Raw genomic sequence first — 22,790 nt, forward strand, 5'->3', positions numbered from 1 at the left:
CTGGTCTATTGGTCTACTTTATTTCGGAAAAACAACTTTGGGTCTACATCGTTTCCCCAGAAGTATGCATGTTCACATTATCAACAGATAGTGGCAAATATGACAAAGGTATGCAACACCTGAAAGCTCTCATTTCTTCACTATAAACTCACAGGGAAAATGTTTCCCTTTCTCTGCCATTCTGATGTAAAATATATTTTTTTGCACACAGTCAGGTTCTTCCAACTTATTATCCCGTTTTTCTGAGTGACAAAATAGGTATTCACTTGGCCCGAAGCGACATCATACCAGGTGGGAGATGAGCGCATATTTTAAGCACTTGAAACGTGCATTAGAGCGCAGACACCCGGATAAATGTGCGGGTTTTGCGCCTACCTGTGAATCGAAAAGTACCCGACACTTCGATGCCGAGTAAAAATGTACAGTTGTTACCAAGGCCAATAGATTGTATTACTTTTGCACTAAAACGCTAGCATTGATTGTCCTCACGGAATCTGCTGGTCCATGGGTTTACTTTTCTGCCCAAAGTCTGGCTACATTCCATCACCCCCGGGCTGTAGTATTCTTGCTGCCAGATTAAAATCGCTGTGCTATTGGAATTTGGGTGTTTTAGTCAGGACGTGCTTGTCACCTCTGCCTCTGGTGTTTCAGTCTTGAATCTATCTGCCAGAGAGACGACTATGAAGAGGTTAACACATTTCATCACGATGTCTCTTCCCTCCTGACCGTGTAATCGAACTTTAGTGGTGCATCCAAAGAGGGGTTCAAATGACTTTTTGAGCATTTAGTGGGTGTGCTGAATCCTGCAGATTACGAACTCTGCAGGACATCCAATGAAAACAACAACACCTTAATTGAATTGGGGATTGGCGCCTCTCACTTTTTAATTTAACGTTGTTGTTTTTTTGAAGGACACTCTCATCATGACGATTCCATTATCTCGGACTCAACTAGCCCTGTTTTTCATCCTCCTGTGTCCGGTCAATATCATTGGGTTATGGTGGTAAGTCATGCTACAAACAATTAACATGTGCGTCAAGTTGAGTTGCTAATGTAAATAAGGTTTCTTAGAAAACTGTGTTTTTTTGTCATCTGATGTTATGTAAGGTTATGTTTTGCACGCGTCCATGGTTGATATCTGGCTAAAGATTGGCATGATGTACTCAAATACATGTAATTCTGAATTTGACTCTATTGATACAACCACTATTCAAAGAGCCTCGTATTGACAAGTGTAATAACATGGTGATACTTTTGATGACCTTGACCGCACTGTGAAGCATTTCGTAATACTTAGCCTACAATTACATACTAATTAAACGTTTTCGTTTTCTTTATCTATCACCACCTCCCTACTGCAAACTCACTCAAAACAATTGTAATGACTGATCAGACAATCTCTAAAAATGTCTTAACGAACCACAACATTTATTTTCAATACAGCATTTTTTATTGTTGGTAACGAACTAATATCTAAAATGTGGTTAAGTAACTCAATGAAATCAACAATAAAAAACTAAAGTCCCTAATGTTATGACTCAGCTAGCCAAAAAAGATTCAGCTTCAGCTTGTGGAGGTCTGCAATTGCCTGTTGTAAAAACAGAGATATTAGGGAGGTCAGAGTTGGAATTTTTTCCTGTGGACCTTGAGGCAGTGGATATGTCATCATAAAACAATTATTTGTTCAGTACTCTGAGATGTATGAGACTTAAAAAGACACAAGACAGATTATTTTTTTCTGAAGTATAATCAATTCATTTCAGACACGCACATCTGAAGAGGGATGTTTAACTAAATCAAACCTTTTCAAGTTTGAAGGCCAGCTATTAGTACTGCTAAACTGTGAACCTCTCTCCCCAAAGACAAAATTGGAGTACTCAGGTGAGCACACCTGGAGGTCCTGCAGTTTGACAGGACAAAGATGCTTTCTGTTGAGAGCTGTGCATGCCATCTCACTCCTGTCTCTCTGCCCCTTGTCTTTAAAAGCAAATGGTTGTCAGCCCGACCAGACAGACAGGATGCCATTTGTGGGGGTAGATGAAACGTCTCTGAGATAAACCTCTTCTTTCAGAGCTTCTTTGATTAGGCTCTAATCATTTTGGCAGAGAGCAGTGAAGACCAGAGAATTTGGAATGCCTTTGCAAGTTTCAGGACAAGTAAACTCCCGGTCCTCCTGGCTGTGTGTGGGTCATAGTCTGGCAGGCAGCCAGGAGTGTGGCCCACAGGTGTGCATATAGCGTGTGCCATTTCCACTCATCCGCTCCTGGAATGGGTTCTGGGCCAAGCTTCAGCTCGTCATCATCTGTAGAGAAGCACTTCATTATACCAGATCGTTATCAAATCAAATCAAACATCACATTTTATTTGTCACAATGCCCTGAATACAACAGGTGTAGCTTACAGTGAAATGCTTACTTACAAGCCCTTAACCAACAATGCAGTTTTAAGAAAATACACCCCAAAAAGTAAGAGATAAGAATAACAAATGATTAAAGATCAGCAGTAAATAACAATAGCGGGGCTATATACAGGGGGTACCGGTACAGAGTCAATGTGCGGGGGCACCGGTGTCGTGGTAATTGAGGTAATATGTACATGTAGGTAGAGTTATTAAAGTGACTATGCATAGATAATAACAGAGAGTAGCAGCAGCGTAGGGGGGGGGGGGGGGGGGGGGGCAAAGCAAATAGTCTGCGTAGCCATTTGATTAGCTGTTCAGGAGTCTTATGGCTTGGGGTAGATGCTGTTTAGAAGCCTCTTGGACCTAGACTTGGCACTCCGGTACCGCTTGCCGTGCAGTAGCAGAGAGAACAGTCAATGACTAGGGTGGCTGGTGTCTTTGACAATTTTTAGGGCCTTCCTCTGATACCGCCTGGTATAGAGGTCATGGATGGCAGGAAGCTTGGCCCCAGTGATGTAATGGGCCTTACGCACTACCCTCTGTAGTGCCATACCAGGCAGTGATGCAACCTGTTGGAATGCTCTCAATGGTGCAGCTGTAAAACCTTTTGAAGATCTGAGGACCCATGCCAAATCTTTTCAGTCTAGTGAGCATTAATAGGTTTTGTCGTACCCTCTTTATGACTGTCTTGGTGTGCTTGGACCATGTTAGTTTGTTGGTGATGTGGATCCAAGGTACTTGAAGCTCTCAAGCTGCTCCACTACAGCCCCATCGATGAGAATGATGTTGTGTCTTGGCCTTTGTCTTGGTCACGTTGAGGGATAGGTTGTTGTCCTTGAACCACACGGTCAGGTCTTTGACCTCCTCCCTATAGGCTGTCTCATCGTTGTCGGGGATCAGGCCTACCACTGTTGTGTCATCAGCAAACTTAATGATGGTGTTGGAGTCGTGCCTGGCCGTGCAGTCATGAGTGAACAGGGAGTACAGAAGCGGACTGAGCACGCACCCCTGAGGGGCCCCCGTGTTGAGGATTAGCATGGCGGATGTGTTGTTACCTACCCTTACCACCTAGGGGCGGCCGTCAGAAAGTCCTGGATCCAGTTGCGGAGGGAGGTGTTCAGTCCCAGGGTCCTTAGCTTATTGATGAGCTTTGAGGGCACTATGGTGTTGAACGCTGAGCTGTAGTCAATGAATAGCATTCTGACATAGGTGTTCCTTTTGTCCAGGTGTGAAAGGGCAGTGTGGAGTGCAATAGAGATTGCATCATCTGTAGATCTGTTGGTGCGGTATGCAAATTGGAGTGGGTCTACTTTTTCTGGGATAATGGTGTTGATGTGAGCCATGACCAGCCTTTCAAAGCATTTCATGGCTACAGACGTGAGTGCTACGGATTGGTATTCAGTTAAGCAGGTTGCCTTAGTGTTCTTGGGCACAGGAACTATGGTGGTCTGCTTGAAACATGTTGGTATTACAGACTTAGACAGGGAGAGGTTGAAAACGTCAGTGAAGACACTTGCCAGTTGGTCAGCGCATGCTTGGAGTACACGTCCTGGTAATCCGTCTGGCCTGTGGCCTTGTGAATGTTGACCTGTTTAAATAGCTGGATTTCTTATAAGCTTTTAGGTTAGAGTCCCGCTCCTTGAAAGCGGCTAGCACTACCCTTTAGATCAGTGCAGATGTTGCCTGTAGTCCATGGCATCTGGTTGGGGTATGTACGTACGGTCTCTGTGGGGACGTCGTCCTCGATGCACTTATTGATAAAGCCAGTGACTGATGTGGTGTGCTCCTCAATTCCATCGAAAGAATCCTAGAACATATTCCATTCTGAGCTAGCAAAACAGTCCTGTAGCTTAGCATCAGTTTCATCTGACCACATTTTTATAAACCGAGTCACTGGTGCTTCCTGCTTGAATTTTTTGCGTGTAAGCAGGAATCAGAAGGATAGAATTATGGTATGTGGAGTAAAGGTGGTCTAGAATTGTTTTCCCTCTGGTTACACATTTAACATGCTGATAGAAATGAGGTAAAACTGATTTAAGTTTCCCTGCATTAAAGTCCAGGAGCGCAGCCTCTGGATGAGCGTTTTCCTGTTTGCTTATGGCGGTATACAGCTCATTGAGTGCGGTTTTAGTGCCAGCATCGGTCTGTGGTGGCATGTTGACAGCTATAAAAAAATACAGATGAAAACTCTCTTGGTAGATACGTGTGGTCTACAGCTTATCATGATATACTCTACCTCAGGTGAGCAAAACCTCGAGACTTCCTTAGATATTGTGCACCAGCTTACATGAATGCATAGGCCCTCGCCCCGTGTCTTGCCAGAAGCTGCTGTTCTGTCCTGCCGATAGAGTGTATAACCCGCCATCTTTATGTTCTTAATGTCGTCGTTCAGCCATGACTCAGTGAAACGTAAGATATTACAGTTTTTAATATCCCGTTGGTAGGATAAACGTGCTTTCAGTTTATTTTTTATATATTTTTTCAGTTAATTTTTTGTATTTTTCATTTATTTTTCCAGCGATTGAACGTTAGCTAGCAGGACGGAAGGCATAGGCAGATTAGCCCCTGGTCGCCTGAGCCTCACAAGGCACCCGGATCTCTTTCCGCGAAATCTCAGTTTCCTTCTCCATCGAATAACGGGGATTTGGGCCTGGTCAGGTGTCTGTATTATATCCCTCCCGTCCGACTCATTGATGAAGATCTCTTCGTCCAGTTTGAGTTGAGCAATCCCAGTTCTGATGTCCAGAAGCTATTTTCAGTCAAAATAGACTGTATCAGCAACCTTATGTACAAAACAAACAAAACAGCAGGGTTGGTTGAGATCCAATAAGACGGCAGCCTTCCCCTCTGGCGCCATCACAGCACTAAATCCACTGATGCACCGCTGCTGTCTGTCACACGTTTGTCTTGCAATAAGTGACAACGTGAGGTCTCATTCAATGACAGGGCTTGGCCTGGGGCTACTATGTACACTGTTTCACCACAGAGCATGTGGCCTCCACCAATTTCCAGACATTGAGGTTTTTCAGTGCGCGCATAGACCTCATGTGGTCCTCACTTATTGCAAGACAATCATGTGACGGACAGCGGCGGCGCGTTGGTGTTGTGCAGGATTTGAGTTCAGGATTTGAGTTTTAGAGACGATTGTGCCGTGGCTCGGCGACACGGACCAGAGAGCTGAACACAAGCCACTCTCCACAGCTAGGGTTCCAGCCTTGTCATGACCGACTTCGTATCCACCATAGCCGGCATAGAGAATTAGGAGGATGAAATGTATTGTTTTGCAAAGTGAGAAAAAAAGCCTTTATGGCCATGCACTTCATAATGTCACTTGAGGTCCACACAAAGCAAGAAGAACAGCTTATCTCCAAACGATCATGATGGCCCACATGGAGACTAGATTATTTGGATACATGTCCTTTATCAGTGTTTCCCTTTCTATTTTGGTCTCTGGTTATCGCTGTGATATTTCATGCGAGGCACTGTTTGGAGGGCTCTTGATGGCGTAGATGGTAGTGCATCCTCCTTTCTTTCGTGATAAGACTCTGTTTCAGCATTATCGTGTCCATGAGCATTACCGTGACTGATAAAGGAGACGGAATAATGAACACATTGCATGGACGTGGAAGATTGATTGCTTATCTGATTTTGTAGTTCCGATATGTGTGCTTTTATAGAGATCCCTATCCTTTCATATTCAACACTGATAACATTGTGTTCCTCATAGTGAGTGCTTTGTTCAGGTCGGTCCTGGTTTGTATTGACACTGGAACACAGCATGGTGTTCAAGACAGAGAAATGTCTTCGTCATACATATTGCCGGAGCCATATTCAGACCGCATGATTCGTCCTTGCCAGTGTTCTAGCTGCTTCGGCTGCTCGTGTGATATAAAAGCCTTGCTTTTGAATTGGGCGAGGAGGGTTTGCCCTTTCACTTTGACAATGACACAGGACTTGGAGAAGAAACTCAAACATGGTCTGCTTCTTTTTTCTTTTTTCTTTTTTTTTACGAGTCTACACCTCCTGCTGTAAAACCTGGTCCCTTTTTTGTGAGCAGCTTGCCGAGCCAATTTCAAAGCTATGATCCTGGCTCGCAGATCCCCCCAGGTTTGACGATCCATGACACGTCAGATAATCAGGGGTTGTAAAGACTCGGTGTGTCTGCTAAGTTCTGGGTCTGCCCATGTCACTTGCACATGGGTGTGGAATCATTGGATCTCAGATCTGTGTAGGTATACTATAGCGCGCCGGAGATGCGTTCCCCTGTGATCCGTTTCCATAGAGACGTTACCAATACATCATCAGGAACTGGCAGTAGGATGTCAGGATCCCAGAAGCCGGTGACGCTGGACTGTCGGAGTCAAGTTCTCACACTTCAGTGAAGACAGCTCACATTGTGGGCATTAAGCTACTGTTCACTCCCCACTTTTAGGGCAGTGTGAATTATTAGGCTTTCAATCATTTTTCTATACTTAATCTGTGCAGCCATTATGCTATTTTGTGTACAGTATGTTGGCAGTTACATTTTTGTTTTCCATGACTCTATGGCTAAAAAAGGTGCATCTAACTGCAAATAATTGGTATTTTGATTGAATCACAGATATACAGTGACGTTTCGGACATTGATATATAAATGGTTTCGACTTAATAATGTAATTGACTTACTGGAGATGGGATGCATTACATTTTAAGAGCAACGGTCCTGTGTCTCATGCTTCTTATCAGGCCACAAATGCTCGGGATTGGCAAGAGTGCTTGTTTGACTTCTTAAAACAAACTCACAAGGCAGATGAATGTTATTAGTCAGGAAGATTAGCTGTGACACGGGTGAGCGAAAAGCAATGAGGTATTCTCACACACTCCTACTCCCACATAATGATAAAAACGGACCCGAGCTTTACGGATCACATCAGCTGAACTGGAGTCAGATGCAGAGTTATTGAATCGAGGGAACAGGGGGATAGGGCTGTTCTCACATTATGTCATAGCAACTGTCACGAGAAGGACTGGCGAGAGTTCACAGTGTTGAACCCGAGGCCCGTACTCCCGTTAGGAATTGAAATAAACAATTTTCCTAAAGGGTAAACATACATCTGTCAATGCTAGGTAAGAAACACGGCAATTAGCACACAGCTCTCTAGCTCCTTTTTATGTTTCCGCATCACTGCAGCTTTACTATTTCTCTCCACACCCGATGTCAGGTAATCAAACGGCCTAAAAGAAGAACACATACATTTAGCTTTAGTGATACTTATATGGAGTAAGAGTAAGACACGAACACATCATAATGCTATGCCGCTGTAGTGTGATTTGTAGTCACAGTCTATCTGTTGTATGCTTCCCTGTAGGGCAGTGGGGAGCCCTCTGGTCATGGACCCCAATAGTATCTGTCGGAAGACCAAGCGACTAGCGGGCAAGCAGGCTGAGCTGTGCCAGAACCAGCCAGAGATCGTCCACGAGGTCGCCAAGGGTGCCAAGCTGGGTGTGCGGGAGTGCCAGTACCAGTTTCGTTTTCGCCGCTGGAACTGCACCAGTCAGAACAAGTACTTTGGCAAAATACTCCAACAAGGTGAGTGAGCACTTGTCATTATGGAAAATAGGACCCTATGATAATTTCCCCCTAATCTTTCCAATAGCTCCACATACACACGGCCTGCCTGACATAGAAAATAATAATCTAAGTGCCTTTCAAATGGTTTAACAGTGTCTCACTTAAGACGTGACCCCTTGACCTTTGAGTGCACAGCCAATGGCCTCACTTCAACTTTACTCTGATCCAAAGTGCAGTAGAGAACAAGGCCAGCTGTTGTATGTTAACAAGACTGATTTACACTTGACTGCTCCTCTTTTGCATCAAATTGCAAACTCCAAATTACCCCCTAAATTGCTTCTCATATAACCACTGATCTCTACCATTGTCGGTGCTCTTTGAACTGAGTAATAAAACAAATGTAGGCCCTGCTACTATGCAATTATTGTCTTGCTTTTTGTACGTTGTCTCCTCCCGTTGCACTTTTCCTATGCTTGCTTAATAGAGACCATTCTGTGTGTACCAACAAGGAAGTGTTTTGTCAACAAACCACCGTTTAGCTCCAGTATAGTGTATCCATTATTGGTTTTTATCTTCTACTATCTAGCTAATGCATGCCTTCAGTTGTTTGAAGAATCTTTTGAGCAGGTCTTTCATATTCAAAACAATTAGAGTACCGTTGCAAGCATCCTGCTGGCGTTGACAGAATTCCTGTTCTTTACCGTCATTAATCTGACACAAGAAGTGTCCATTATAACTTTCCCTTCAAGATGTTGTCTCGAAGAACCGCCGCTTAGTTCTAAAGACTCAATTCTGAGTAAAAATGCCGTAGCCATTTAAGTCATTACAGATGAAGCCTTTAAATCTCTTGAGGCAAAGCTAAGTATTCTGCAGGCGCTTTAAAGTTATTTTGTTCGCTCGGTGAGGAATATGTGGGTATTAAGATGATACCTTCTATAGTGCTAGATTATATACATCCTCTTCCTTTAAACGGTGGTTTTGTTGCTGAGAGTCAGCAGAGGGCAGAGTGCCTATGGTGCGGTTAGTCTCCTCTGGTCAGATGTGAATCCAACCGTCAGATGTTGATCCAAGGAACAGCTAGAACATTGATCTGACCTGGTTTTATGTGACCGCTCTTATTGGACTGGGCCCGGTTTCCCGATAGCGATGGAAATGATGCTTACTAAAGTGTTTTAACGATGCATCTTTCCCACAACGGCCGAAGATGTAACATGAGTTTCCCAAAAACACCACGCAGAAAGAACGTTCGCGAAGTGCGTCGTTGGACCATTTGTCGATACTGAGAGGAATGAAAGAAAGGCAGCGCAGCTCCCTGATCAGCGTTCTCCATTCAAATCTTACCGTAGCTTTATAATTATTCCACAATACTGATGACAGACCAGCTCCTAGAGAGCTATCACCATATGGCTGCAAGTATTGAGGTGGCTCATTCTAATGCTTACTCCATAATAATGCACTAAATCACAGATTAATTTGGCACTTCATTGCACACGTTGTTACACCTCATGAAATATACTGAGGCGTTACAGACAGTGTAGCCTACAAATAGAACTCAATTGACTGAACAGTAAATATATATGTATATATATATATCTATATAGGCCTATGTTGCCTATAGCCCTGCTGTGTTTTGTTTTAATGCAGTCATCTCAGAATCATCTTTTTATTCTTTGCTTGTTAAATTGCGAAGACAAAATTGTATCGCAAACAGCTTGATTCTATGTTTAGCAGAGATCTTCTGTGTGTAAAGCGACGCGGAACGGCAAAAAATAATCTAACAACTACCTTAGCTGTTCAATGAGTGGTCTGAGACGGTCAGTAGATAACAAGTGTTTTCAAGTGCAACTTTACTTATGATGGTTTCGGGAAACAACTCTGATATTTAATGATGCTCCTACGAAGGTTCTAACGAACACCAGTGTAACTAGATGGAACTATATGTAATCGAAAAGGTAATTTACGTAATCTCCAAAAGTAATTATTTATCACGAGAAAGCCATAAACAATAACTAGCAATGCTGCATACTGTGATAAATTGCTGAGGTGTACCCAATTTTGAGGACACAAGCTCAAGCACAGTACAAATACGATAAAAAATATCTATGTTTTTTGTATTCAACAAAACTGTATGAATAAGGCTCAAAATGACTTATATGCTTTCTAAATATAGTATAATGAAATTATAAAATGACTAACTATAAGATTTCACCCTTCTAATAACTGTAAAATACATATTTGTATGTTTAGCGTTAGAGATCAAAACATCTGCCTCCACAGCTGTGAATGTCTCACCGAGCTCTAGCTTGGCTTCCTGAACTCCTTAGGAGTTCATCTCATCTAAGACAAACAGAACGTGTTTTTTGTTTAAAATCTATGAATTATTTTAGAATAATGGCTTTTTTTTATCTCTGAATGTACAGTTGTGACGCAATCACTCTCTCCTGCTGCACTATTAAATAAGGATTGCAGGCATGTGCTTTGTCAGTGGCTGTGACGTAGGGTTCAGCCAGGAGTTGATGGACAGTCGGAAGAGCGAATTAAATGGTAGGAGGGACATCCCAGCTTCAAGTGGTTTCATATTTCACATCTGCCCTACGTCACACAGGCAGACAAAATATACTACTGTGTCTGTAGGAACCAGGGCTATCGCTCAATGCAAGCCATGTTGATCGACAGTGTCCACAGATCAATTCGTAAGCCAAAAAGTTGCTCGGAACCGGTACCAGAACAACGCAGACCCCTAAACAGGGAACTTTACATCCAAGAGGTTTTAAGATGCTTTTGGGAACCCAGGCCCTGATTTGTTCCCAGACAGACGGATCTAAATAGCATCTTTGTAGCTTTCGTTGAGTGTAAATTTAGTGAAGAGTTTTTGCTGTCAGTATAAGGATTACAACATTAGCTACTCCTTTCATTGAGAACTGGAGAACTCAGTGAAACTCCTTGCCAAAATGGCAATTAATCATAAATTCCTCCATGTCTATGGGTATGGCTTAAGTGCTCCTATGTTTTGAAGCATTCCGAACAATTACCAAGATGTAGCTCTAATGACCATTTGTCAGTGCAGGAAGATCTGCAAGGACAGGTTCACTTCCTCACATGCACGCGGCGGGCTGGGGGTGCTGTGCCAAGTAGCTTACATCTTTCTCCCTTTGCAAAAATAACTGGAGGCTTTTTCTTCCTATATTCAAACATATAAACCAGAGATGTTGTTGTGTTGACTTATCGATGCCAGGGGTTGCCAGGGGTTTGCTGTGAGCTATGCTGGCTGCTTCGACATGTTGTCTCATGGTTGTAATGAAGTAATTTAGACGTGCTCAGAGACAGTATGCAGTTGTGACAAGATAGAATAATCATAATTCTTCTGCCACCTCAGGAATGCAGCTCATTATTAGCTCTGTTAAAATGCTCCTGCTTCTGTCTGCTTCTCTGTCAATCATCATTTGGGAGCTTTGCATTGTCTGGCCGGGGGGGGGGGAGGTTTTCTCCAGACTCCTGGAGAGAAAACAAACACCACACATTTGAGGTCTTTCAGTATCTGTCCTTTCTTATGAATGTGACACACTTAGTCTATGTCCCAAATAGCACCTTATTCAGCGGTCAAACGGCCTCCACTCATCACTGTCAAACGCTCCTTAAAACACTTCTGCGAGCAGGCCTTTCTAATTGACCTGGCCGGGGTATCCTGGAATGACATTGACCTCATCCCGTCAGTAGACGATGCCTGGCTATTCTTTAAAAGTGCCTTCCTCACCGTCTTAAATAAGCATGCCCCATTCAAAAAATGTAGAACTAGGAATAGATGTAGTCCTTGGTTCGCTCCAGACCTGTCTGCCCTTGACCAGCACAAAAACAGGCTGTGGCGTTCTGCATTAGCATCGAATAGCCCCCGTGATATGCAACTTTTCAGGGAAGTTGGGAACAAATATACACAGGCATTTAGGAAAGCTAAGGCTAGCTTTTTCAAATTTGCATCCTGTAGTACTAACTCCAAAAAGTTCTGTGACACTGTAAAGTCCATGGAGAATAAGAGCACCTCCTCCCAGCTGCCCACTGCTCTGAGGCTAGGAAACACTGTCACCACTGATAAATCCACTATAATGAAAATGTCAATAAGCATTTTTCTACTGCTGGCCATGCTTTCCACCTGGCTACCCCTACCCCGGTCAACTGCCCGGCACCCTCCACAGCAACCCGCCAAAGCCCCCACCATTTCTCCTTTACCCAAATCAAGATAGCTGATGTTCTGAAAGAGCTGCAAAATCTGGAGCCCAACAAATCAGCTGGGCTAGACAATCTGGACCCTCTCTTTCTAAAATAATCTGCCGAAATTGTTGTAATTCTTATTACTATCTTGTTCAACCTCTCTTTTGTATCGTCTGAGATTCCCAAAGATTGGAAAGCTGCCGCGGTCATCCCCCTCTTCAAAGGGGGTGACACTCTAGACCCAAACTGCTACAGACCTATATCTATCCTACCCTGTCTTTCTAAGATCTTCGAAAGCCAAGTTATCAAACAGATTACCGACCATTTCGAATCCCACCGTATCTTCTCCGCTATGCAATCTGGTTTCAGAGCTGGTCATGGGTGCACCTCAGCCACACTCAAGGTCCTAAATGACATTATAACCGCCATCGATAAGAGACATTACTGTGCAGACGTTTTCATCGACCTGGCCAAGGCTTTCGACTCTGTCAATCACCACATTCTTATTGGCAGACTCGACGGCCTTGGTTTCTCAAATGATTGCTTCGCCTGGTTTACCAACTACTTCTCTGATAGATTTCAGTGTGTCAAATTGGAGGGTCTGTTGTCCGGACCTCTGGCTGTCACTATGGTGGTGCCACATGGTTCAATCCTCGGGCCGACTCTCTTCTTTGTATACATCAATGATGTTGCTCTTGCTGCTGGTGATTCTCTGGTACACCTCTACGGAGACGACACCATTCTGTATACTTCTGGCCCCTCTTTGGACACTGTGTCAACTAACCTCCAGACGAGCTTTAATGCCTCACAACTCTCCTTCCGTTGCCTCCAACTGCTCTTAAACGCAGGGAATACTAAATGCATGCTATTCAACCGATCAATGCCCTCAACCGGTTCGCCTGTTCAGCATCACTACTCTGGACGGCTCTGACTTAGAATACGTGGACAACTACAAATACCTTGGTGTCTGGTTAGACTGTAAACTCTCATTCCAGACTCACTTTAAGCATCTCCAATCCAAAATTAAATATAGAATTGGCTTCCTGTGTCTCAACAAAGCATCCTTCACTCATGCTGCCAAACATACCCTCGTAAAACTGACCATCCTACCGATCCTTGACTTCGGTGATGTCATCTATAAAATAGCCTCCAATACTCTACTCAACAAACTGGATGCAGTCTATCACAGTGCCATCCGTTTTGTCACCAAAGCCCCATACACTACCCACCATTGCGACCTATATGCTCTTGTTGGTTGGCCCTCGCTTCATACGCATCGCCAAACCCACTGGCTACAGGTTATCTACAAGTCTCTGCTAGGTAAAGCCCTGCCTAATCTCAGCTCACTGGTCACCATAGCAGCACCCACTCGTAGCACGCGCTCCAGCAGGTATATCTCACTGGTCACCCCCAAAGCCAATTCCTCCTTTGGTTGTCTTTCCTTCCAGTTCTCTGCTGCCAATGACTGGAACGAACTGCAAACATCTCTGAAGCTGGAGACTCATATCTCCCTCACTAGCTTTAAGCACCAGCTGTCAGAGCAGCTCACAGATCACTGCACCTGTACATAGCCCATCTATCTACCTACCTCATCCCCATACAGTATATATTTATTTATTTATCTTGCTCCTTTGCACCCCAGTATCTCTACTTGCACATTCAGCTTCTGCACAGCTACAATTCCAGTGTTTAATTGGTATATTGTAATTACTTTGCCACCATGGCCTATGTATTGCCTTTACTCCCTTATCTTACCTCATTTGCACACACTGTATATAGACTTTTTGTTTTCTTTTGTTCTACTGTATTATTGACTATTCCATGTGTAACTCTGGTTTGTTGTTTGTGTCGCACTGCTTTGCTTTATCTTGGCCCGGTCACAGTTGCAAATGAGAACTTGTTCTCAACTAGCCTACCTGGTTAAATAAAGGTGTTATAAAAAAATACATAAAATAAAATTCCCTATATGGTGTACCTCATTTGATCAGGACCCATAGTACTCTGGCCAAACTCTCTGGATGAGGTGAGACACTGTGGCATAATGTCATAATGTCAATGAAATGATCCCAGTTAGACATGGGATAAATTGCACTGTAAAAAAAAAAAAGTTATTTCAATTAAATGTGATTAAGTAACACTTTCCACTGCCTTTCTTTTTGTTTACTCAACTTTTTGGTCAAAGTGTTACCTGAACTTAACAAATGTGGCTCCAACAATAAGAAAACATAGGCAAGAATTCAGTCAACTTAAAGTGATGGGGTTTGCTCAAATGATCTCATCTGTTCATTCAACTAGGGTAGCTGGAGTCTTTGACAATTTTTTCAGAGGAAGGTCCTAAAAATTGTCTCCAGCCACCCTAGTCATAGACTGTTCTCTCTGCTACCGCACGGCAAGCAGTACCGGAGCTCCAAGTCTAGTCATAGACTGTTCTCTCTGCTAACGTACGGCAAGCAGTACCGGAGCTCCAAGTCTAGTCATAGACTGTTCTCTCTGCTACCGCACGGCAAGCTGTACCGGAGCTCCAAGTCTAGTCATAGACTGTTCTCTCTGCTACTGCACGGCAAGCAGTACCGGAGCTCCAAGTCTGGGTCCAAGATACTTTTTAACAGCTTCTACCCCCAAGCCATAAGGCTCTTGAACATCTAATCAATTGCCTACCCAGACTATTTGCAATGCCCCCCTCTTTTACGCTGTGGCTACTGTCTCTTATTAACTATGCATAGTCACTTTAATAACTCTACCTACATGTACATATTACCTCAATTACCTTGACTAACCGGTGCCCCCGCCCATTGACTCTGTACCGGTACCCCTGTATATAGCCTCACTATTGCTATTTTACTGCTGCTCTTTAATTATTTGTTACTGATATTTTTTATTTTTTAAAATTAAAACTGCGTTGTTGGTTAAGGGCTTGTAAGTAAGCATTTCACTGTAAGGTCTACCACCGTTATATTCGGCGCATGTGACAAATAACATTTGATTTGAACTAGAAACTATTATTTGGACGTCTTAGGCTGTGGAACGAGTTACACACAGTGCTTTTAACATACAATGTTTCCAACGTACAGATTTGACACACATTGACATACTTGATTACGTTGTGCATGTACACAGTAATTAGTATTCAAAATGCCCTCAACCTGGTATTTGAACTCAGAACCTCTTGGTTCACAGCATTACAATATTCCTGCTACATCATCATCATGTCTGTGTCAATTACTGATTTCAACTGTATTGCTACACTTTGCACGTCACTGTAAATCTCAGCTCTGTTAAAAGTACACTCAAGAAAAGCTATTATGTTCATCATAGTGATTCAGGAGTAACATTAAAACAGAGTAATATGCTCCGCCAACATTAGACAACTATACAGAAAAAACAAGAATCACTTAAATAAGTCCATCAAATCAACGATGAGAGAATAGTCAGGTTAAGTGAAAATTGTCACAGACATGGTCGCGTAGCAGGAAGCTTGGAATGCCATGAACCAAGAGGTTGTGAGTTCAAATCGTAATTAGTGTATGAATGAACATGCGAAATGTATGTCAACGTGTGTCAACTATGTACATTGGAAACATTGTATGTTAAAAGCAGTGTGTGTGTAAACAGTTGCACACCCTTTTCTAGTTAAGCTGCCCTCCAAAAACAATTTAACAAACACCATTTTTGCCAAAGTTTTCTCAAGTTGGAGCTAAGTTTGGGCCAACTAAATGTTTTAGTTCAGGTAACACTTGGACCGAAAAGTTGAGTAAATGAAATAAAGGCTGTGGAACCAGTTACTTAATAATAATTTGTTGAAAGATTATAGATTATAATTTTTTTTTTACGGTGTGGACAAATATGAATGAACATACAAAACGTTACGTACCACTGCGAACATTAAAGTCAGGTACTATCCACTTGTTTTTAGGCAATTACTGTTCTCGGTAATGATCTACCACCGTAATTGCCTTAATCTCTGTTGTGTTAGAACCGATTAGCCCTGAAGTGTTAATTACACAGGGCTTATCCTGATCCTGTGTCAGGCCCTGACACTGATACGATCAAAGTGGAGATGTTGCCTCTTCTCTCCGTTCTAAACTCAGATAAAAGAGGGTGTAATGGCTTTGTTGTATCAGGTAACACCGTGCCACTTTAGATTACACTCTCACGGGTCCACTGGAGGTCAGCTACTGTAGCTAATCGTCTCTCGTGTTTCCTCAATGTAATCTTTTTCATTCACCGTAGTGTGCGTCCGTTGAACACCAGTGTTCAGCCACAATCTTAAACATTCCTCTGGTTGTAAATTGAGGGCTTGAGTGGGTCATATGGCCTTGGACTAGAAATCCAGGGTCCAGGAATGGTCGGAAGAATTGCAATTTTAACCTGAAGCTTACTCCGCAGAAAGCACGACTGGGTGATCTGAAAAGTCATAGTCTATCGATCAATATTATAATGCATGATGAAAGAAATACTGTATGTGTTGATTGAGAGATCAACAGAGCAGCTGCATTTCGTCAATTTTCGGATTATAGTCAAATCTGTGCGATATAAGGCTATGCATCATTTTTAAGGTGGAATGTGTGTGGTTTTGAGTACGTGTGTTTGCCTGCTTGATGCATGTTTAGGGATTGCTTGGTGTACTCACTGTTCTGTAAGTCTCAAGGTAACCGAATGGATTTCAGAGATGCAACGAGATATGCGCTGTACAAGACTTGAACTTCCCCTGGACTGTGGCACAGGGCAGCAAAATCAATCAACCAAAATGATTCGCACTCATCAGGCTGTGTCACATGTACTGCTGCATAGAGGGGCCCTGGGTTTCCTTGATTCATTTGAACCTGAACGCATGCATCATTGACTCAAAGATTGAGTATTAAAAAAATATTGTCTAATTCCTTGCAAAGCCCCTTCTGGCACCAAGTTATCTCCCAGGCAGGCCTAGGCGTAGGCTGCTGGAGAATTTTGGGGGGAATTTGTGTCTCCGAGGAAAATAGAAAAATGGTGTTCATTCAAATCAAGATATTTTTTTAAAATATTTTTTCATAACCTCTTCTCTCTTTGTCATGTAAGCGTGTTTTTATTATCTTAGTCAAGGGGCTGGGTCACATGATACAACTGAACAGACTTACTTTTTGATTGTGTTATAACATTTCATTTCACTTCTATGAATGAAATGTCTTCTTTCCAATATAGACACGATGATTGCATTGCTCAGGATAAAGACGAGCGAGCAGGGGCTAAAGACGAGTGAGCCCGAGGGACATTACTGAAACACCTATGACTGTAGCTTGTCTAGACATCGACCTCCTCAGAGATTCTGTGGAGGCTGATTAGTTGTCTACGGTTCGATTTCTCTTTGCATCGTTTTAATCTCCGCCTCTCCAACTGAAACAGTAAACAGGCGTGACTGTTAGACATTTACCCATAATCCCTCTATGGACGCGTCGCAAATGGCACCCTATCCCATATATGGGTGATTCAACAGAAGAGGGGTACATTGCTGTCCCACCCCAAAAACAACTATTAAAAAATAACAAATTATGCCTTGGAATGCTTTAATTCATTCCAAGGCCATAACAAACACATTGTTACATTAATATAGTACAAAATCATTGTTTATACACCTTTTTCTATTGAGAGGTGGCTGTCCCACACCCTGACTCCTAAACTTCATGTTTGAAAATAAAGCACATCTTGATTTATGATCTTTTTGTTTTTACCCCTATTATTTCAATAGAACATGTCGAGTTGTTCTATAATTACATTGAAAGACGCTGTTCTAATTAGTAGTTTTGTTCGTTTTTTAAAGATCCCCCCCCCCCCCCAAATAAAAAAAAATGCTGTCCCACCTTTTGATGACACTACCGAAACACACACATTAAAAGACTGCAGAATTAATTAAGTGATGATGCCCGAGAAGCCGGTGTTTGGAGGATATTGGCATGGGTGTTGTTAGGCCCGAGACAAAGTGCCAATATATCCTCCAAACACGGGCTCCGAGATTCATTATCACTTTTATACAACGGGTTATCAACATATTCAAATAATGATTGACATATTTTCATTAAAAACATTATTTTGATACATTTTTTCATACTATTTCATCCTTCCACAATATATAGTCCCGACACAAATCTAGGGTTGCTACCCAAGCCGGCTGGTCATTCGTTCTATCGGTTCGGTTGCCAGAGACACAACCCAGTCATTCAGTCTTTTTGTTCTGTATGTATGGACGCGACCCAGTCGTTCATTCTAAATTTTCCATTGCCATACTGGCTGGCAACGTTCTTATCTCTTGCTTGCTAGCTAGCAACGACGGCTAATTTACAGCCACGTCAAAAAGTGCAGCCAGAATAACAACAGTAGCTGCATTTGCTTTTGTTTAAGCTGTTTTATATTGACATTACCATTGGATACATCCATAACAATGAGCTAATGTGGCACGATTTCACCTGGCATAGAATATTTGCTCTTTAGTCAGGACACTGTTGTTCAGAGGAGCTAGCCAACAACACAGCTAACACAATCGTCCCAACCACTGACACTTTCATTACTATAGGACAGCTGGAGATCGAATTTGAATATTGAAACAATGTTACAAATGTCGGAGAGACAGACAGCAAGGTTTATACAAATCTCTGCTGTTGAAAACGAAATGTTAGTCTAAAAGAAACGTGAGACAATGTCGAGATCAAGTTTATAAATTGCTTGGCTGGGCTGATGAGACAGTGAATTGCGCAGTCAGATAGAGCAGAGTAAATAGGCATTTTAACGTCATAGATTTAGCCGGTGGTAACTTGTGGAATAGACACCGGCTGGAATGTTGTTTTAATCAATCAGCATTCAGGATTAGACCCACCAGTTGTATAATGTGCCTTAAGCCACACCCCTACAAATATCACCAGGTGATGGGATCGCACCTCTCTCCAGCATGGTTGGTAGTCTATGTGCAAACATTTTAGAGAAAATTAGTGAGAAAAATTGGTAAATCTTCATGTATTTTTAAGAAATGTCACTAGCGAACATCTAATATTTCAATAAATATGTAAAGTATGGTTTTGGGTAGGGGTGTGAACGTTTAAATGTTAAAACGTTAAATGAAACTGGGATCCTTAACGTTAAGAAAAATGCCTGCCTATACTGTGCTCTCTCTGTCCCTCGCTAGATCGCTATGAAAGATGCGTGTGTTCTCGGAAGTACAGCAACTGATCAGTCTCCTCCTTTTAAAAAAAAATACTGAATCTTAAGAGTCGATTCCTAGTTGAAGATGGGATTTCTTTCTACGAAATGTTTTAGTAGGTCACAGTATTTAACTAACTTTGAAATTCTTTAAAATGGTGGAAGCCCTCAATTGCAATGTCCATACTTAAATGGGTCATATCCATCCAGAGTCCTCTATTTATCTCTTATGATTGACACTTGATTTTTAGACCGTAATGGGTCTGCGGTCAAACGACCACCCCTCATCACTGTCAAACGCTCCCTAAAACACTTCAGTGAGCAGGCCTTTCTAATCGATCTTGCCAGGGTATCCTGGAAGGATATTCGCCTCATTCCGTCAGTAGAGGATGCCTGGTTATTCTTTAAAAGTGCTTTCCTCACCATCTTAAATAAGCATGCCCCATTCAAAAAACTTTGAACCAGGAACAGATATAGCCCTTGGTTCACTCCAGACCTGACTGCCCTTGACCAGCACAAAAACATCCTGTGTCGTTCCGCATTAGCATCGGATAGCCCCCGCGATATGCAACTTTTAAGGGAAGTTAGGAACCAATATACACAGGCAGTTAGGAAAGCTAAGACTAGCTTTTTCATACAGAAATGTGCATCCTGTAGCACAAACTCCAAAAAGTTCTGTGACACTGTAAATGCCATGGCGAATAAGAGCACCACCTCCCAGCTGCCCACTGCACTGAGGATAGGAAACACTGTCACCACCGATAAATCCACGATAATTGAGAATTTCAATAAGCATGGCTGGCCATGCTTTTCACCTGGCTACCCCTACCCTGGTCAGCAGCCCTGCTCCCCCCATAGCAAATTGCCCAAGCCTCCCCCATTTCTCCTTCAACCAAATCCAGATAGCTGATGTTCTGAAAGCGTTGCTGGGTTAGACAATCTGGATCCTCTCTTTTTTTTCCACCTTTATTTAACCAGGTAGGCTAGTTGAAAACAAGTTCTCATTTACAACTGCGACCTGGCCAAGATAAAGCATAGCAGTGTGAACAGACAACAACACAGAGTTACACATGGAGTAAACAATAAACAAGTCAATAACACAGTAGAAAAAAGAAAAAAAGAGTCTATATACATTGTGTGCAAAAGGCATGAGGAGGTAGGCGAATAATTACAATTTTTCAGATTAACACTGGAGTGATAAATTATCAGATGATCATGTGCAGGTAGAGATACTGGTGTGCAAAAGAGCAGAAACGTAAATAAATAAAAACAGTATGGGGATGAGGTAGGTAAATTGGTGGGCTATTTACCGATGGACTATGTACAGCTGCAGCGATCGGTTAGCTGCTCAGATAGCAGATGTTTAAAGTTGGTGAGGGAGATAAAAGTCTCCAACTTCAGCGATTTTTGCAATTCGTTCCAGTCACAGGCAGCAGAGAACTGGAAGGAAAGGATGGCCAAATGAGGTGTTGGCTTTAGGAATGATCAGTGAGATACACCTGCTGGAGCGCGTGCTACGGGTGTTGCCATCGTGACCAGTGAACTGAGATAAGGCGGAGCTTTACCTAGCATGGACTTGTAGATGACCTGGAGCCAGTGGGTCTGGCGACGAATATGTAGCGAGGGCCAGCCAACTAGAGCAAACAGGTCGCAGTGGTGGGTGGTATAGGGTGCTTTAGTAACAAAACGGATGGCACTGTGATAAACTGCATCCAGTTTGCTGAGTAGAGTATTGGAAGCTATTTTGTAGATGACATCGCTGAAGTCGAAGATCGGTAGGATAGTCAGTTTTACGAGGGTAAGTTTGGCGGCAGGAGTGAAGGAGGCTTTTAGATTGGAGATGTTTGATATGAGTCTGGAAGGAAAGTTTACAGTCTAGCCAGACACGTAGGTACTTATAGATGTCCACATATTCTAGGTCGGAACCATCCAGTGTGGTGATGCTAGTCGGGCGTGCGGGTGCAGGCAGCGAACGGTTGAAAAGCATGCATTTGGTTTTACTAGCGTTTAAGAGCCGTTGGAGGCCACGGAAGGAGTGTTGTATGGCATTGAAGCTCGTTTGGAGGTTAGATATCATAGTGTCCAAGGAAGGGCCAGAAGTATACAGAATGGTGTCGTCTGCGTAGAGGTGGATCAGGGAATCGCCCGCAGCAAGAGCAACATCATTGATATATACAGAGAAAAGAGTCGGCCCGAGAATTGAACCCTGTGGCACCCCCATAGAGACTGCCAGAGGACCGGACAACATGCCCAACATGCCCTCTGCTGCCTCCTGTAGTCCACGATTAGCTCCTTCATTTAGTTGACGCTGAGGGAGAGATTATTTTTACTCCGCCAGGGCTTTCACCTCCTCCCTGTAGGCTGTTTCATTGTTGTTGGTAATCAGGCCTACCACTGTTGTCGTCAGCAAACTTGATGATTTGAGTTGGAGACGTGCGTGGCCACACAGTCATAGGTGAACAGGGAGTACAGGAGGGGTCTGATCACGCACCCATGTGGGGCTTCCGTGTTTGAGGATCAGTGTCGCGGAGGTGTTGTTGCCAACCTTCACCAATTGGAGTCGGCCCGCCAGGAAGTAAAGGACCCTTTTGCACAGGGAGGGGTTCAGACCCGGGGTCCCGAGCTTAGTGATGAGCTTGGAGGGCATTATGGTGTTGAAGGCTGAGCTGTAGTCGATGAACAACATTATTTTAATGTTTAATTTTAATTTTTAATGACTTATTTTAACCCGGGATGAGTTTTTTCAACATTATGAGGAGTCAATGAGCTATAGTGTCGGAGTGTAAAATTATGCAGCCGTTGCAGTGTAATTCAACTCAATTCAGTGGAATGAAAAAACGTGCCAATCCTCTGCTGTGGTTGTGGATGGTCATTATTTCAACTTACTTGTCAACGCAATTGTAAGTAAGGTCAACAACTAATAGCAAGGTTTTCACTTTGACATTTACTTAATTATAGAGTAATAGCCTATATATGTTAAACCAGTGTTATTACACATTTGTGTGAATTTTAACACCATTTTGAGTCAAATTAATTTTTAAAATGTGACACTACCTGTAGAGTAACTTTAACTCTATGTAGACTGGGACCAAATGTTATCTGAAACAGTGTTGAATTCAACTCTATTGGAGTTAAATTAACACTTTTATTTTTTACTGTGCAGGGCAGCAGTGAAAATGCAGAAATAAACAGAAAGACATTTATTGATTGTGATATTTATGTGTATCATATTTGATATGGTTTCAATTAAGTAAGCACTTAAGTTCCTAATTAAGTTCCTAATGTGACGCCTGGTCACTACCGAAACGCCTGATATTTTGCCACAGAGACAAAGTGACAATTGAACCATCTAACGAACATAACTAATTAGATGCATAAGTTATTCAATGAATCAATAGGTTTCAGATTCTGTCACGCCCTGACCTCAGAGATCCTTATTTATTCTCTATGTTTGGTTAGGTCAGGGTG

The 22,790-nt window shown here is 42.7% G+C and overlaps 1 protein-coding gene across 1 annotated transcript in view; it reads left to right on the forward strand.

Annotated features, from left to right (window-relative positions):
* The first annotated feature begins 391 nt into the window (after positions 1–391).
* Positions 392–22,790, forward strand: part of LOC110504149 (protein Wnt-6-like) — a 30,204-nt gene continuing 7,805 nt past the window's right edge. Inside the window, exons 1-2 of the mRNA XM_036974278.2 lie at positions 392–1,003; positions 7,750–7,970. Coding sequence (XP_036830173.1) covers positions 924–1,003; positions 7,750–7,970 — 301 coding nt within the window. The 5' untranslated portion in view covers positions 392–923. The remainder of the gene's footprint in view (positions 1,004–7,749; positions 7,971–22,790) is intronic.

Source organism: Oncorhynchus mykiss, chromosome 3 (genome assembly GCF_057628025.1).
Source record: "Oncorhynchus mykiss isolate SJ-2025 chromosome 3, ASM5762802v1, whole genome shotgun sequence".
Taxonomy (NCBI): Eukaryota; Metazoa; Chordata; class Actinopteri; order Salmoniformes; family Salmonidae; genus Oncorhynchus; species Oncorhynchus mykiss.